At 36.2% G+C, this 17,721-nt stretch overlaps 1 protein-coding gene across 9 annotated transcripts in view; it reads right to left on the minus strand.

The window, feature by feature from the left end:
- Positions 1 to 17,721, minus strand: part of LOC110021383 — a 48,071-nt gene that overhangs the window by 12,612 nt on the left and 17,738 nt on the right. For 7 of the 9 annotated variants that reach the window (XM_020719863.1, XM_020719866.1, XM_020719859.1 and 4 more), the window contains 4 exons: positions 10,341 to 10,442; positions 10,200 to 10,244; positions 9,986 to 10,077; positions 9,794 to 9,878 (listed from right to left, as the gene is read on the minus strand). In XM_020719863.1, the coding sequence (XP_020575522.1) occupies positions 9,794 to 9,878; positions 9,986 to 10,077; positions 10,200 to 10,244; positions 10,341 to 10,442 (324 nt within the window). The remainder of the gene's footprint in view (positions 1 to 9,793; positions 9,879 to 9,985; positions 10,078 to 10,199; positions 10,245 to 10,340; positions 10,443 to 17,721) is intronic. The other 2 variants (XM_020719864.1, XM_020719860.1) reach the window with 2 other exon arrangements.

Consider the following 17,721-nt stretch of genomic DNA (forward strand, 5'->3'; position numbering starts at 1 on the left):
TATATATATATATATTAATTAATTAATTAAAACATAATTTATTCGCGCGCGGCGACGCGACAAAATGGGTGTTCTCCCCGGGCAAAATTGACGTTCCGGACGCATTGGCGTAGTCCGTTTCGTCATCCGGGGTCGCCCGGGGTCGCTCGGACGACGTCGTCGACAATCGGGTCAAAACGCGTCAAAATTTAAATTTCACAAAATTTCGACCCGCGATCGATCGTCCCAAAAGGTTTACTCGAGCCCTCGACAATTAACAGTGCAAGCGATGCGAATCGTGGCGATCAAACGCGTCGACTTTCCGAATTGCGAAGCTTGTGCGTGAGAGTGCGAATTGTGCAAAAGGCCACCCTAAGGCTCAGGAAGGTCCTATAGGGAATCCCTTTTTGGGTTTCCTCATGTCGGTTTCATCCTTCTAAGTGTTAGAAGTCGATACCGCACACGCAAAACTCCAAAAGAGGACGGAAATAGGTCGAACTAAAACGAGGCGGGCACCACTTCTAAGGTGCTAAGATAGTCGCAGGAAGACTCCTAAGGCTAGATCTTAATTCCTACGAGAAATACTAGACCTCACGAAAATTGAGGTCAACAACGATATATTTTTCTCATAGAGAATAATTAATATGTTTATTACATCCATTCTTATAAACGATAATATATGCATCAATTTTCTTAAAGAAAATATTAATAATAATAAAATCATAAGCCAAAGGAAAATCAAATATGACTTTATTTTATTTACCTGTCACTTCAAAATCATAGTCACCATAAATACTTATAAGATCTACCACTCTACTGATATGTCCATTTAAATTTCCTTAAAAAAAATTATTACTTCAAGAGGCATCCTTTATTTTAGATCATTCCAAAATATCTCTTTTGAATATATATCCAAACCTATTTAGAGGACAAAAGCATTTATAACATTAAAAGTTTTAGTATCAACAACAATCTTTAGATATTAAATTTTATTTTAAATTATATAAATTTTTATAGTATTATCTTTCAAACTCATATATAATTACACCTGCAACATTTTTAATATGAATTCTACTTGAATACCAAAATTAAAAACTTGAGTTATCAATCTTCTTAACATTTAACCTAACCTATCTAATTTCTTGAACGCATAAAATAACTTTCTTTGAATCATAATATCTACTAATTTCATTAATTTACTTGTGAGAGTACCTATAATTCAAATTATCATCCTACTATTAATTTAATGGGCATACCAATATTGTTCGCATCCGTCCATAATGTGAGAATTCTTGAATGCAAAAGATATTTTCATTTAAATCATAATATCTATTAATTTCATTAATTTATTTGTGAGAGTACCTAAAATTCAAATTATTATCCTAATATTAATTTAATGCACTATGTTGCCTGCATCCGTCCATAATGTGAGAATTCTTGCATATTTAACATAATATTAGAGTGTCAATGCAGATGTCTCGCGTAGTTTTCATTGTATTTAGACTATATAGTGTGTCACTTCTAGGAAACGTTCTAGCATTGACACAAATTATTTAAAGATGTATGTCAGTTTTTCGACAAACATTTTAATGCTGATTATTGACTACCTAACACAATCCTTTATTTTTAGCAATCAGGACTATGGACCAAACAAAAAAATAAAAATAAAAAAAATAAAAAATAAAATACAAAAGTGAACTCGAACAACCCCTTACTATTCTCTCTTCTAAGACATGTAGCATGTGTAATGATTATGCTGAGATTGACTTCTTATTCTTTCTTTAAGTGTTGGTGGTATTGATAATATTTAAAGAAAATAATTGATTTTTTTGTGTGTGTGTGAACTCACTTTAAAGTATCATCCAAACTATATTTGGTAGTTGTAGGAATAAAAATTTTGAAGATTTTAAAAAGATTTTTGTGACCCTTGCTCTATTTCAGTTGTGCTACGCCCGTTCCTAGACCGGTCCATCCAGGACCGATCAAAAGCCAAAGTACCGGCCCGCCACAACAGCAGGTGGGTTGATCTTGTTCGCGAGAAGAAGTCGGGCGGCACCTTGCTGCGGCAGAAAGAGGCAGAGAGTAGGTGGGGTTCATGAGAGGCTTAATTACATTCTCAAGGAGGAGAAATTTATATAAGTTTAGAAGGAAAGTAGAAAATGAAAGTTTTCAAATTTTGTGGGAGAATTCTATCGTGGAGAAGAGCCTAGGGTTTGTTTTCTTTATGTTTATTTTGTTGGTTGTGTTTTACTTCTTCTTATAGTGCTCCTAGCGACATTTAGGTTGTAAGAGAACTATCTACCTCTCGAATATTATATCACCCTTTGTATCTTGCTTTTTTGCCTTTGTTTGTTTGTTAAGGGCAGCACTCTTTTGAGTTTCTTCTATCTCTTACAGTTTCATGATTGTTTGTTCGTTGATTTTGGTGTCAAAGCGTATCAAATTGGAATCAAACCATAGATCTTGGTGGAATAAAAACAAAAAAAAAGTATATGTGCTAGAAGGAGAGGTAAAGCAAATCAGACCATGAATGGAAGAGAGGTTTGCCACTATGGAGGATAGGTTTTCTTTAATTGAAAGTTGAATGGAGGATGAATTTGGAAGCACAAGAGAAATGTGGGAGCTGATGAAAAAACTCATGGAGATGCAATCCAAGGCCGTGTCGATCGCTCTAGTTGCAAACCTTAACCAGGGGTTGATCAAATAATCCTTGGTTAGGTCAAAAGGGAAGGAGATCAAGTGAGAAAACAATAAGAAAGGAATCATTTACCAACAATAGCGTCCCCCTAGAACGCCAAGAGGAGGGGGAGTGGAAACTTCCGATGGAGAGGGATGGGATGAAAATTGGAGGGATGGTGTAAGGGGAACGAAAGAGCATGATGAAGGGAATTGAGAGTTGGGCATGCCTATGATCGGAGGAAGAAGTTTCACCCAAGATACGTGGGGGGAAATATCGAAGGAAAAGAAAGTTGGGGTAGAGATGCAAGAGTCAAAAAGCTGAAGATGTTGATCTTCGAAGGGGAGGATGCATATAGGTGGATGTATCGGGTGGAGCGATACTTTGCAATCAATGGGTTAACTGAGGAAGATAAGCTCATGGTAGCAGGACTATGCTTAGAGGGGAAAATTTTAGCATGGTTTCGATGGATGGAGGTAAGGTATTTGATGCACTTATGGGAGGAGTTCAATGATTGCTTATTGGAGCATTTCCGAGCCATTCAAGAAGTAGACTTAAATGAGCAATTCTATGCTCTGACTCAGGAGGGGAAGTTTACAGAATACCGAGAGAAGTTCAAGCTCTCATCAGAAAGATTGAGGGTATTTCTGCAGCAGGACAGGAAGAGAACTTCTTGAAAGGTCTAAAGCCTGACATCTGAGTAGCCATCCGCACTTGAGACCGCGTGGATTGAGGGAAATGATGGAACTCACCCAGATGATGGAGGATAGGAAACAGGTGAGGAAGTCCAGCAAAAGCGGCAACACTGGATGATTCTAAAAGAGCAACTTGACACCCACGACACCGAGGACCCAGACAATGTCATTTTAGAAAGATAAGTCGAAGAAGAAGAATACTGGAACTCGTCCTAGGAGTAATTTCAAGCATCTCATGGATGTGAAGTGCAGGATAAAAGAGCAAATAAATAGTGTTACAGATGCGACAAGAAATATGCCTCAAGACACCGCTGCAAGAAGTGCGCCCTTCAAATTCTTTTAGTTTAGGAGGAGAATATAGAGAGTGGGAATCAGAGCAGAAAGCGGTGGAAGAGGAGCATCTGCATTTGGATGTGGCGAAGGTGTCTCTCAATTCAGTGGTAGAATTTACTCCAAGTCACACCATAAATGTGAGGTGGCGAATAGGGGAACAACTGATTGTGGTGTTGGTAGATAGCGGAGCCACACATAACTTCATCTCAAATCATGTCATGGAGAAGCTAGGGTTGAGCTGGCGACTACAGGGAGCAACATCGTCATGATGGGGACAAGGATGGTGGAGAAATTTGAAGAATTCGTAAGGGTTGGTTCTGACACTACATGACCTACATGTGGTGGAAAACTTCCATTAGATTTGGGCAGCACAAATGTGAGTTTGGGGAATAAGTGGTTGCGAATGTTGGGGGAGATGAATTTGGATTGAATGTCCATGACGATGGAGTTCCAAGTGTAAGGTAGGAAGGTGATGCTAGTTTATGCAAAACTATGGTGTTGCTCTAAACCATGGTCATGTCGATAGAGGGAGCAGGACTGGGCTACTTGGTGGAGTTGCAGAGTATTGATGAGATTAGAGATTTAGAGTTGGCAGAGTATCTTGAAGGAATCCAACAGCTTCTACAGCAGTTTACGAATGTCTTCCAACAACCAAGCGAGTTACCTCTTCCGAGGGAGCACGAGCACGCTATTACTTTGAAGGTGTTTCCCCCATCAGCGTCAGAGATTCAGAAGGATGAGATAGAGAAGCTTATTTGAGAGATGCTCGAGGTCGGGATTATCAAGCCTTGTGTGAGTCGTTTTTCTAGCCTCATCCTGTTGGTGAAGCAAAATGATGGTAGTTGGAGATTCTGCATGGACTACCAGACTTCGAACAAGAAGAAGGTTTTGGACAAGTTTCATATTTCTGTGGTTGATGAGTTATTGGATAATCTTCATGGGACAGTCATTTTCTCAAAAATTGATCTTAAGTCAGAATACCACTAGATCAGGATGAATCAAGGATATGTGTACAATACACGTTTAGAACACAATAAGGTCATTATAAGTTCTTAGTGATGTTTGGCCTCACCAACGCCTCAACGACATTTCAATCCCTCATGAATTGAGTTTTTCAACCTTATATCCGAAAATTTGTCCTACTCTTTTTTTATGACATTTTGATCTACATTCGTACAGATGCATCATGCGGGGTACCTAAGGACAGTCCTAGAGACGTTGAATGAGCACCAGTTGTATGCTAACTTGGAGAAATGTTCTTTTCACAGTTATATGTGGAGTACCTAAGACATGTGGTGACCTGAATGAGGGTAGCAGTGGATCAGTCAAAGATCAAGGTTACGGTTGATTGGCCCTTACCAAGGAGTTTGAATGAGTTGAGAGGATTATTGCGTCTCATCGACTACTACTAGAAGTTGTGAGAGGATATAACACGATAGCATGACCATTGACAGAGCAGTTGAAGAAAGACAATTTCAAATGAGGGGAAACGACAACACAAATATTTAAACATCTGAAGAGGTCCATGACAAGCGTAGTAGTGTGAGCATTTTCAGATCTCAGTAAACTATTTGTGGTGGAGACGAATGACTCAGGGTACTATTTGGGAGCAGTGCTGATGCAAGATTAGCAGTCGATTGCCTACTTCAGCTAGGTTCTTACAACCAGAGCGAGGCTAAAGTCAGTATATAAATGAGAATTAATAGCAATTGTCTTGGTCATTCAAAAGTGACGGCCCTACCTGTGAGATGATATGTTTGTTCAGGACAAATCAGAGAAGTTTAAAGCTTTTTTGGAGCAAAAGATGATGACTGTGGAGCATTAGAGAACACTATCCAAGCCATTAGGGTATGATTAGCAGTTGACGCACTGCCGAGAAGGGTGGAGGAACCACAATTAATGGTCCCCCTTGGTCCGAGATTGGGAAGCCTCGAGACAGAAGAGCAAAAGGGAGAAGCGGCTGAGGAAAATAAGAGCAAAGTTACTACAGGATCCGAACAGTCATCCATGATATGCATTGAGGGGGCTGGCACTGTTCCACTAAGAGCGATTCTTGCTACCCAAGTCGTCGGAGTATATTCCCAGATTATTACAAGAGTTTCATGTCAGTGCAATCGGGGGACACTCAAGAGTGCAGTAGACCTACAATCGTCTGACAGCAGAACTTTATTGGGTGAGGATGGGCAGAGGCGTGCAGGACATGGTTGCAAAATGTAATGTATACAAGTGGCACAAGTACTTGGCCACGACACCAAGATAGTTACTACAATCACAGCGTTAACAGGAAAGGTTTAGAAAGAAGTGACGATGAATTTTATCGAGAGGTTGTCACGGTTGGAAGGATTCACGGTGATCATGATGGTCGTGGATCGCCTAAGTATGCACATTTCATTCCCTTAATACATACCTACACTGCGGTCTCAATCGTGACTGTGATAATCTGGGAAGTGTTCCGTTTGCATCAGGGTGTCATAATCGATTTGTATCGGATCGGGACAAGATGTTCCTCGGCCACTTCTGGAAGAAGCAATTAAGATTGCAAGGGACAACCCTTAAAAGAAGCACCACATATCATTCCCGGACCGATGGAAAAACGGAGGTCAACAGAAGTGCCAAGACATACTTGTGTTATTTTGTATTCGATACACCGAAGCTATGAGTTGTGGATTGCATGGACAAAATATTGGTATAATATTTCGTACCACACCACAACACGAACAACCCCTTTCAAGATATTATATGAGCGAGATCCACCTCACTTAATACATTATGGGTACGGTACCACACTGATATCCAGCATCGATCTGTACTTGAAGGAGAGGACGGATACAAGAGAGAGGTGCAAATGAACCAAGAGACATGGTCTACTTGAAACTAAGGCCTTACCGACAGAAGACATTGGCCAGGAGGAGAAGCGAGAAACTGTCATCGCGATACCTTGGGCCTTATGCGGTGATGGCACTCATCGGGACAGTGGCCTACCATCTAAAGTTACCATCATTGTTCGCACTACACTCGGTCTTCCATATATCACAACTGAGATGTGTGATTGGAGATCATACACCCTCGTCTACACTATCACCAACACTGACGGAGGACTGGAAGTTATTCTGGAGCCGCTAGAGATTGAAGGAGTGCGCCGAGGAGCACAGGGATCAAAGGAGGTATTGGTTAAATGGAAGGGACTATCAAACTATGAAGCAACATGAGAGTCTTACGAGGTGATCCACAAACAGTTTTCATCCTTCCACCTTGAGAACAAGGTACCTCTTTGAGAGGAGAGTAGTATCACACCCGTTCCTAGACAATCTCTTCTGGACCAGTCGAAAGCCAAAGCAACGGTCCGTCACAGCACCAGGCGAGTCGATCCTGTTCACAAGAATAAGTCGGGCGGCACCTTGCTACAACAGAAAGGGGCGGAGGTAGGTGGGGTCCACGAGAGGCTTAATTATATACTCAAGGAGGAGAAATTAAAACAGATTTAGAGGGAAAGTGGAAAAGAAAAGTTTTCAAATGTTGTGAGAGGATTCTAATAAGAGAAGGAACCTAGGGTTTGTTTTCTTTATTGATGTTTTGTTGGGTGTTGTGTTTTTCTTCTTTTGGGTTTGGTGTTCCTAGCAACGTATAGGGTTATGTGAGAGTCAATCTACCTCTCGAATAGTAGATCACCCTTATATCTTGCTTTTTTATCTTTGTTTGTTTGTTAAGAGCAGCCTCTTTTGAGTTTGCTTTCTATCTCTTACCATTTTGTGACTGTTTGCTTGCTGATTGTGATCTATTTAGGAAAAGAGAACAATGTTTGTTTCAAGAACTAAAGAGATCGAGAAACAAAGTTCTATCAATCAAAGTTCTTTGGTCTTATACGATCAAATTGGTATGATCAACTTGGTATACTTTTCGGTATCAAAGAAATCTATAGTTAACTTTGGTTTTCTTAAGAATTCCAAGGAACTACATTTCCAACATGTGTGGTCATTTTTTTCTTCATTTTGAACTTCTGCCAGTCATATATTCTTGTATATTTTTAGTATTTGATACTGAAGTATGATGCTAATATTTGTGAGGATCTAGAAAATAAATTATATAATAGGATTATTTGCTACATTGATCGGAAAAAAAAATATGTTGATTTCATTTTTTATTTTTTCCACCTTATTGGCTGATTATGGCCTAATTTTATTCCATTGTTGCCTTACTACTTTAGACTCAACTTGGACTATTAGATAGTATACTCTTTCTACCATAAATGAACAAGAAAAAGATGAATATCTATTCTTCTCTCATATTGTTCAACAAAAATTTTTGTATAGCTAAAAGCAAAAAATATATTCAAAAATTCATTTCGAGAAACAATTGCAAAACATATGTTCAAATTTGGAAGAAATCATAGCCAATCACAAAATAATGTTCTATTCTTTCATATAAATTTATAAATGCATTTGCATTCCATTCAACTACAATAATTAAAAAAAGATTTCAGGCATGTTTGCATTCTGAACTCTAACACAATAAATTTCCATTTCTAGTACTTTTCAATGCATGTGTGGATATGTTAAGGTGGTTTTAGACTCAATATATGTAGCTAGGGTGGATGATGAGACTAGTATTGGTGTGTGATTCCTTGAGAGAAAACCACAGTCACTTGTCTATCTATAGACAAGTGATGATAGTCACTCGTCTATAGCTGCTCAACCACTACACCCAACTATGGTCACCTGTTTACAATCATTTGACCTCTATCATTATACTACAGTAGCCAAAAACCCGTAGCCAACTATGGACACCATTGCTCGATGACCTCATTGCCCACAATCACCTCTAAGCTTGATGTATGCTGTTGATGGATCATGTTGTTTCTAAGGCTGATACATGTCATTGACACAAGACATCACCTATAAAGTTGATGAATGTCATCGATGCACAACATCACACCTAAAACATCCACATATGCCATTGCTCATTAGGCCGACACATGTCAACACTAATGTTGACACCCATTGACAATAATATCGACATGCTTAATCGCCAATATGGCCAAAGCACATTAATTTTAGTCTCTCGACTACTCTTCTCAAATAAGGGTGATCAAACATTCCAAAAACAACCTCTTGAAGAAAATTTCAATGACTATAGACATCTCCAACTTCAATACTGTAATACTTCTAATAAAATTTGTGTCTGTGACTTCCTCAAATATTTCGAAGAGCATTATTTGTAACCCATGACATAGAATAGTAGAAACATTTCAATTATATCAGGCCTTATGAATCCCCCCCCCCGACAATTCTTCTTTTTTCTGTGCACATTGGATCTTCGTAAATAACTAAAATGTTATTCTCCACTCTACAACCGCAAATTTTCCCATATGCAACAATCTTGAACATCACTTATCGGTAGTAACATAAACTTTTTTGTTAAAACAATCCAATTCATGTGAGGATGTCATGGTGGTGTTTGACTTCCTTCGTAAAGTTGGCGTGGATGTTGAGACCAACATAGGAGTGCTACTATGTGCAGGAGACAACCCATCAAATGTGATGCTATGGATTCAATACAGCTTTGTGTGTGATTATATCGGTGGGAAGTGCGTGTAGAACGGTGGTATCATGTGAACCCAAGTATCCATCCAGTACTTCGTGATTTAGTTTGCCAATGTGTCTATGAATGATCGACGCATGATTGAACAGATGAAAAATCCATTGCTTGCTTGCTTTACTACCTAGAAAATTATAAATCCCATGAAGTTTACTTGTCAACTGAAAATTTGTTTGGTAACATGTAAATTTATGAAATTTTATTTTGCTTGTTATGCTAGCCTATCCTTGAACAAATCAAATAAACATACCCTTATGATAAGCTAACGATTAAGCAGTTGAGATTGCTTGTTCCCTAGTTATTATTTTAGCACTTAGATTTTGATTTCATCTAAATTATTGATGCCTGTGAACATAATTTCTATTTATATGTATTTGGTTGGGTTTGTTCCCTAATAACATGACATTTCTTCTACAAAGCAATGTAAATGGGTAAGAATATGGAACGGCCGATGCAACAGAATACTGTGGAAACACGGCAATAAGAATAAACAGGAAAGTAAACGGTCATATACCGTTGTATTCTTCTTTGTTAATCCATCACAAAGTTTCCTTTCTAGTTTCCAATATTCAACACCAAGGTTGAGTTCGTTCTGTATTCTGAATAAAACAAAAAAAAAGAAAGAAATTGACATTCGGATCGCACTTGAGAGCTGCTTCCAATAAAACTCTTTAACATCAAAAGATAAGAAATAAAAGATTCAGACCTCTCTGTCATTAGTCCCTGCTGTTGAAGAAGATGAACAAGTGGTTCAAAGGGATTACGAGATGACCATTTATGGCAAGAATTCTCTGAAGTCTTCGTTGCATCAACAGAAAATTATATGATTAGCACATGCAACATTTTTGTTGAATTATTGCAATAAATAACCACAAAACTATATGTTTTGAGCAACAAGAACCAGTTCACAGCTCTCTTACATCATCTGCTGATCGAAGTAGCTCGTTCTCGTTCAATGTATCTAGCTGCGCAAGCAAAAAATAATAAAACCAAAGCAAGAAAAGATCACTTACCAATAAAATGTTTAGAAAAGTTTTTTCATATGGACTTGAGGACCTTACCTGATATATATAGCTCTCTGCAAAATATAAAACAGGGAGAAACATAAAAATTGACTGTGATATGGTTGCATCCATTCCATGAAACATAAAATAAGAACAGCACTGTTATAGAGAAAACATAGATCAGACCCTACGTCAGAAATATAGACCCATAATAAATTTATAACGCTTGATGCAGGCCAATCAAGACAGCTCTATGAAAAAGCTATGAATTATTCTAAGGGCTTACTTCGGTTTAAAGATTAAAAAGTATGTGTGATGTATATCGATAAAGTTAATTGTACATAGAATATGATAAAAACAACTAATCGCCTTTCTAATATATCTTTTAACATTGAGGATCATGAAACAAAAGACTATTCAAAATTTCCCCAACCCAGCAAAGAAACCAGATAAATGCACTGTCAATTTTTTTTAAACTTATTTCACAAAGGATGCTGATAGCTGCGCTTAATGAAAATGATATCAAATGTTGCCATTACTGTTGATGATGAACGCTAGCCTTATTGAAATTAGAGGGTGCAACCTTATTCATGATAGTGTGCATCAACATTTATATCGAAGGTGGATACCAGCCTTGTTAGCGATGGCGGGATTTTGGCATTTGTGTTGAAGTTGGAATCAATAATTAATGTCAATGCTGGTAAACGGATGCCAGCAATGGTTGATGCGAGGCATTAGGTGTCGGTAAATAAAGCATTACATTTTCTTCTCTAAAACACTTCCTGGCCTCCTTCAGCCTTTGTCCGCCCCCTTATTCATTGTTTAAAAGTAGGACCTATTTATAGATTTATGAAGAACATTTTAATCATTTTTAAAAGTATTCAAAGCAGTATATGGACAATTCGTACTGATCCATTTCATCATAAAATGTTTTTAAACATCAAAATGCCTTAATGATATCATAATTGAAATATCATGGGCCCATTAAAATTTTCTTGTCAAAATCAATGTTTTGATTATAACCAAACAAGATTCATTGGACATTTGATTCTTTAAATAGTCTTGATAAGTTTTTGGCCATGCTTCCAGGTACCTGAATTAGGTTCATTTGGACTTGGATCAAGGTGTTCGGTATCATTGAGTTGGACTCATTTTGATTTTAAGCTTGCTAAAAGTGGAGTTCAAATGAACCTAGAGTCGACCCCAAAAGTTTCTACTTTATCTAACCAAGCGCTTTAAGATATTCAAATTGAATCAAGATTCATGATCTATTAGATGAATTTTCTAGTGACTTATCAAATATATCTCATTTTTTGGTTCCTAATGATATTCCAAACTACTTTTAAGTTTTTCTTCTTGTTTTTATCTTTAGCAGTGAAATTTTATATTTGCTTTTAGAAAAACAACAACAACAAGAACAAGCTTTTATCACACTAAATGGGGTCGGATATTTGCTTCTAGAACACTCAAAAAAATTCCTTAAATCTTTTATCTTATATCTTAGCATCAATCCCATCATATAAATCATCAAAAGATATCAGCTTTTCTCCGCCGCCATTTTTATAAGAAAATATAAGGATTAATGTAGAAAATAAGACAATGAAAAACTCTCAAAAGTCATCACATTTCTTCATACAAGAGAGGAGATGTATATACATCTCCCATAGGCATTACAAAATAGGAATAAAACCAAAAAAGGTGGAAAAAAATAAATGGGGGGCAACAATCCTTTAGGAACGCTAATTATAATTAGAGAGTCATAGATAGACAAATCTAATGACACATAGCCTCGATTCGTGGGCCTTAAGTTCTTTGTTATCCAAGGGTCATAAGTAAACAAATCCAAAGGCACAAAGCTTTGACTCGTGTGCATAAATTCTTTGTCATAATTAGAGTAGAAATTCAACACCCCTGCCTCAAAGTGAATAGTAGAGATCAACCATTTCAAGTTTTCTCAAGATATTTTTAATATGTTGGGTTGCGGAGTCCTTTGGTGAATGTATTGGCTAGTTGATTTCCTTTGATATTGTCCCTTATAAACGTTGGTTATTTCATCAAAATCTAATTTTGTGTCATAGTTCAGTTGTAGTTTCACACAATTTGTACTCTGTCATTATGGTTTTTTTCAATAGGTCCATAACATACGTTTGTGGGGAGATAAACAAAAAAGACCCACTGATTTCCGATAGCATGGAGCTTCACAACCATTTCATGAGAATAGAAACAATTTCTTTCCAAAGCAACAACTTAGGATCTTTAGGCTCTTAAGGTAAATCCACAAGATTTTTTATATTTCCATTTTACTTTAGAAATGTCTTCACGATTTAGGGCCATTTACGTTAATTTTTTCCCGTTCAAACGATAAGATGCTTGAAATACCTGAAGATCTTTTTTAGCCTGATTTTCACCATTAGTCATAGTCGATTCTTTTGAAAGAAAATCAAAGAAACCTGACATAGTGAATCGAAAGAGAATTCGATAAGAGAATAAGGTTAATATTGGAAACCCTAACCATGAAAATAATAACAAAGGTTTGAAGTGAGACTCTAACCTTAAACAATAAAAACAAAAAAATTGAAAGTGAAAATCCTAACCTTAGAGAATAAGAACAAAGACTAGAAGGAACACCTAAACTTGCTTTGATACCATGTAGAAAATAAATGATTTAAAAAAACTCTCATGAGTCTTCACTTTTCTTTGTATAAGAGAGGAGATACATATACGTCTCCCATAAGCATTACAAAATAGGAATAAAACTAAAAAAAAAGAGAAAAATAAATTAGGTTCGACAATTCTTTAAAAAAGCACATGGATTATAATCCAAGAGTTACAGAGAGATAGATCTAATAGTATAGAGCCTCGATCAATGTGACTTAAGTTCTTTGTTAACAGATCCAACAATACAAAACCTTGACACGAGTGAATTAAGTTATTGCTATGATTGAAGCATAAATTCAACAATTATCTCTCATCAAATGAAAATGCCTAAGAAGACAATTAAATGACCAATACAAAAATGTCACAATTAAATAGTAATAATCAACATTATTTGAGTTGATGAAGTAAAAAAGGTAATTCATATAAGCATCAATGACAGGATTAAAAAATAGGTAGAGTCAATCAACTTCTGAATTGATTTTTGTAGAAACAAATGTCTGTAATAATAAATATGATCAATGTGACTTAAGTTCTTTGTTAACAGAGGGTCATAAGTAAACAAATCCAACAATACAAAACCTAGACACGAATGCATTAAGTTATTGCTATGATTGAAGCATAAATTCAACAATTATCTCTCATCAAATGAAAATGCCTAAGAAGACAATTAAATGACCAATACAAAAATGTCACAATCAAATAGTAATAATCAACATTATTTGAGTTGATGAAGTAAAAAAGGAAATTCATATAAGCATTAAAAAATAGGTAGAGTCAATCAACTTCTGAATTGATTTTTGTAGAAACAAATGTCTGCAATAATAAATATGTTCAGAAACTTGTCCTTCCTTAATTCCCACAAAGTAGGCGAGACATATAAACCCCTCAATAGTTTAAGACCCTCACGAAGATGGTAAAGTACACCATCCAAGCCTCACAAAATACTGAGGTAAAATTGATGGCTCAATAGGACTCCATCAAGAGTGGATCTATGCATATTATGAGGCAAGAAGGAAGCAACATTTGGAAGAAACGGGGATGATTGTAGTGACCTCCTTCTCCTATTTTAAAAAGAGAGGTAAATAAAAAAAGACATGAAAGTCGAATAATTTGTGTAAGTTGAGAGATGCCCACTTAATTGGCATTTGGAAATCAAGAAGTCCTTAGGTCTTAAGAAATCTCAAAACCTTCTAAAGGATGTTACATTAAACTAAAAAATATAATAATCACATTCAAAAATAAAAAAAAAATCATGAAAATAATAATGGCTCTCAACATAATAGCAATATAGAAAAGCAAGCATTTTTTTTTTTAGAAACCATTTCAAATAAATGACAAAAATCGCATATACATGGTATCAACTAGCCTGCAAATATAAGGTTTGCCTCCCTGACTGCCACGATAATCTTGATGTTTCCTTGTATAGTAAGTTTCAATTTACAAAAGCAAAGAGCAATAATGAGGCAATCTAATTACATAATTAATTGTAAGAGGTCTGATTTCTTGAATATAGAAGGGGAAATGAATGCGAGTCTAAGGACATTAAAGGCTTTAACCCTAACATATCACAAAGGATAAATTAATGAATACCTTCATTCTACACATGAGAAAACTTTAGGCAGATCAAAAATTTTTAGCGGATCAGAAGAAAACGACTCAAGGCTTAGAACAGAAAGGATTAGCTTAGTGAATTTCTGATAATGATAGCAAGTGAATCTATGATGATCAGGAAAATTTTCCAACCTCTCTCATGATAAACCATTTGACTCAACTAGTCCCAAAAAAGCAGAATTAAATTCTATATCCTTCTTGCGCTTATTATTTAAAATGACTTTGAAATCCCAAAGTTATTTAAGCCACTCTTACATCAAATGTGATTAGAAATAATCAACTAATCAAAATTCATTGCAACTTCTTTAATTCCCATACAAAAAACATTTTCTAGCTTTGATTAGAAGATCATTTTCCCTTTCTTACTATCAATACTTGCAACTTCATGCTTAAAATCAATAATAATTCTCTCGTTAATGGAGAAATGGGTGCAGGTCAATTGAAAAACAATTATATCTCTAGTGTATTTCTCTCTCGTATGTAGTTGCTCTCTTTCCCTCTCAACTCTCATTGTTCAAAGCCGAGCCATCTTCTCATTGAGAGACCAGTGCAAGTGGCATATTCTCATCTCTTTATCTCATTACGAACTATTTATTTGTATGCTCCCAGTTGCCACTGCAACTCAAATCGAGCTTTCGCGGCTAACAATAGGGGTTGCAACAAAAGAAGGCGATACGAATCGAAGCCAAAAAATAGCGAACAAATTGCAATATATATGTGGGAAAACCCAAATTCAAGTAAATTTTACTAATATCAAAGCAAACAAATAGAATCCAAGGGTTGATCTACTATTCTAGAGGTAGATCGTCACTCCACAAATTTTAGATGCCCTAGGAACGGAAGATCATTTTCCCTTTCTTACTATCAATACTTGCAACTTTATGCTTAAAATCAATAATAATTCTCTCGTTAATGGAAAAATGGGTGTATGTCAACTGAATAACAATTATATCTAGTGTATTTCTCTCTCGTAGGTAGTTTCTCTATCTCTTTGCCTCTCAACTCTCATTGTTCAAAGCCCGCCCATCTCCTCATTGAGAGACCAGCGCAAGTGGCGTATTTTCATCTCTTTATCTCATTACAAATTATTTATTTGTACGCTCCCTATTGCCACCTCAGCTCAACTCAAGCTTTCGCGGCTAACAATGGGGGTTGCAGCAAAAGAAGACGATACGAATCGGAGCAAAAAATACCGAACAAATTGCAATATATACAAGGGAAAACCAGCCCACCCCCTGAAAAACGGAACAAGGATCGCCCTCTCCTTCCTGCTCGTTCAGCCGATTTGCCTCCGACTGGGAAGAGATGGTCCAAAACAGTTCTTCCTGGACCTGCGTAAGCGAGGGCATAACATAAAGCTACTCATTTACCACAAGAAACATATGTTGGCTGGCAAGGCATACCACCAAGTTTCTTAGCTTGACCTAGCCTCCATATAGGAGTAAAAACATCATTAATTACTACAATAATTAATATGTTACAAAATGCCATGACTTTTCAAGACTATACTCAATTAAATATATTAAAGGTGTTTTTTGGTAGGATGTTTTTAACCACCTACACGTTAGAAATACAGAGTAATTAAAATGCATGTATTTTTTCATGCTTTTTGTCTAACATATAAATAAAAAAATTTATAGAACAAAAGGGATTGACTCTCATTGGAAGATGAAATGAGTGTCATTGTTTTGTCAAATCCAAGGAAGCAATTGAGGTCTAACAGATTCAATGCAACAGAGCATCATAGGGGAATTCTACAGCAGGAATATACCCAACAGATACTTACATTTATAGTCCACCATCCATCCAAGAGAGAAGGCTTTTGGGGGGATATGTTAGTAGAGAATATAAGAAAATAAGAGATGATTTCCAACAAGTTATTTTTTCTAATTATCTTTATTTTTCTAATTAGCGTTGCGTTGTTTTGATTCAATAATCTTTTCTCTCTCTTCAAAAAAAGTAACCCTCTTTGTCAGTTCCAAGCTCTTTATAATAAAAAATAAGTTTGGAATTAGCAATATGAATACATCAAGACTACCAATATAGGTTTTGAGCTAACTATTTATACATGATTTAATTGAACAATATTTTATACTTCATTCAATATTCCATAGGATTTTTCTAGGTTGATTTTAAGTTCTTGTTTTCGTATACCATGGTGACATTTGCTTGATAAATGTTTCCAAAGATGCGTCATGCATTATTTTCCATCATATACCTGCTAAAGGAAATACGTTGACATAAGTTTCATTTAACCTTTTGATTTAAATCTATCTCTATAATCTGTCTTTTCATTCTAGATTATTTTCTTAATAGCAACCCTAAGACACGCTACAAACTTTCAAATATATCAAAGCCTCAAGCTAATGATCAAGTGTAAACAAAAAGCCAACTACAAGATAGCTTGGATCTAATATATAAAGGTCATTTTCGAAAGGAAAAAAAATGATCGATCAACCAATTGTCTCATCTCGCTCCAAAATTTGTAGATTGATTCCTTTCTATTGCTTTGTCAAGAATGATGGCAAACCCTCTCATGCAAAAACAGGGACGTTGGCTTTATATTTACCTACAAAACTTTCATGTGATTTGCATTTCATCATCATGCATGGAATACTTGATCACGTTTAGCAATCCTTAGTCTTAAATCCCAATTTCAACTTTCCAATATTTCTAACTTTGAAGAGAAAGTAAGGCCTACAACTTTGCTTCTGACTTTGAAGGCTTAAAGGATTAGGAATTTGAAGTGGGTGTCTAAATATAAAAGGTATGTAGGTATGTATGGTTTCCATTAGTAGGAGTGCAACTGAGAAAAGCTGACTCGCGACCACCTCAAGCTTGGATTGATAATAACTCTTAAGCCATGCCCGATGACCTAAAACTTTGAGTCTCAGCCAACCCGTACTTGACACAAACTCTTGAGCTGACCCATTTAAAAATATTAATATAAATGGAAATTTACATACGTAGCACCCAATTCTTATACAATTACGTATCTCACACCAAAACTTTGATTTTTACAAACGCAACACCCAACGTATGTATGAAAATGTGGATTTCACTGTTCAATACTATTAAAAAGTGTGAATTGAGTGTCGGGTTTATAAAAATGACAGTTTTGTTATGAGATAGATAAATGCAAAAGAATTGGGTGTTGTGTATGTAAATT

This window comes from Phalaenopsis equestris, unplaced genomic scaffold (assembly GCF_001263595.1).
Source record: "Phalaenopsis equestris unplaced genomic scaffold, ASM126359v1 Scaffold000134, whole genome shotgun sequence".
Taxonomy (NCBI): domain Eukaryota; kingdom Viridiplantae; phylum Streptophyta; class Magnoliopsida; order Asparagales; family Orchidaceae; genus Phalaenopsis; species Phalaenopsis equestris.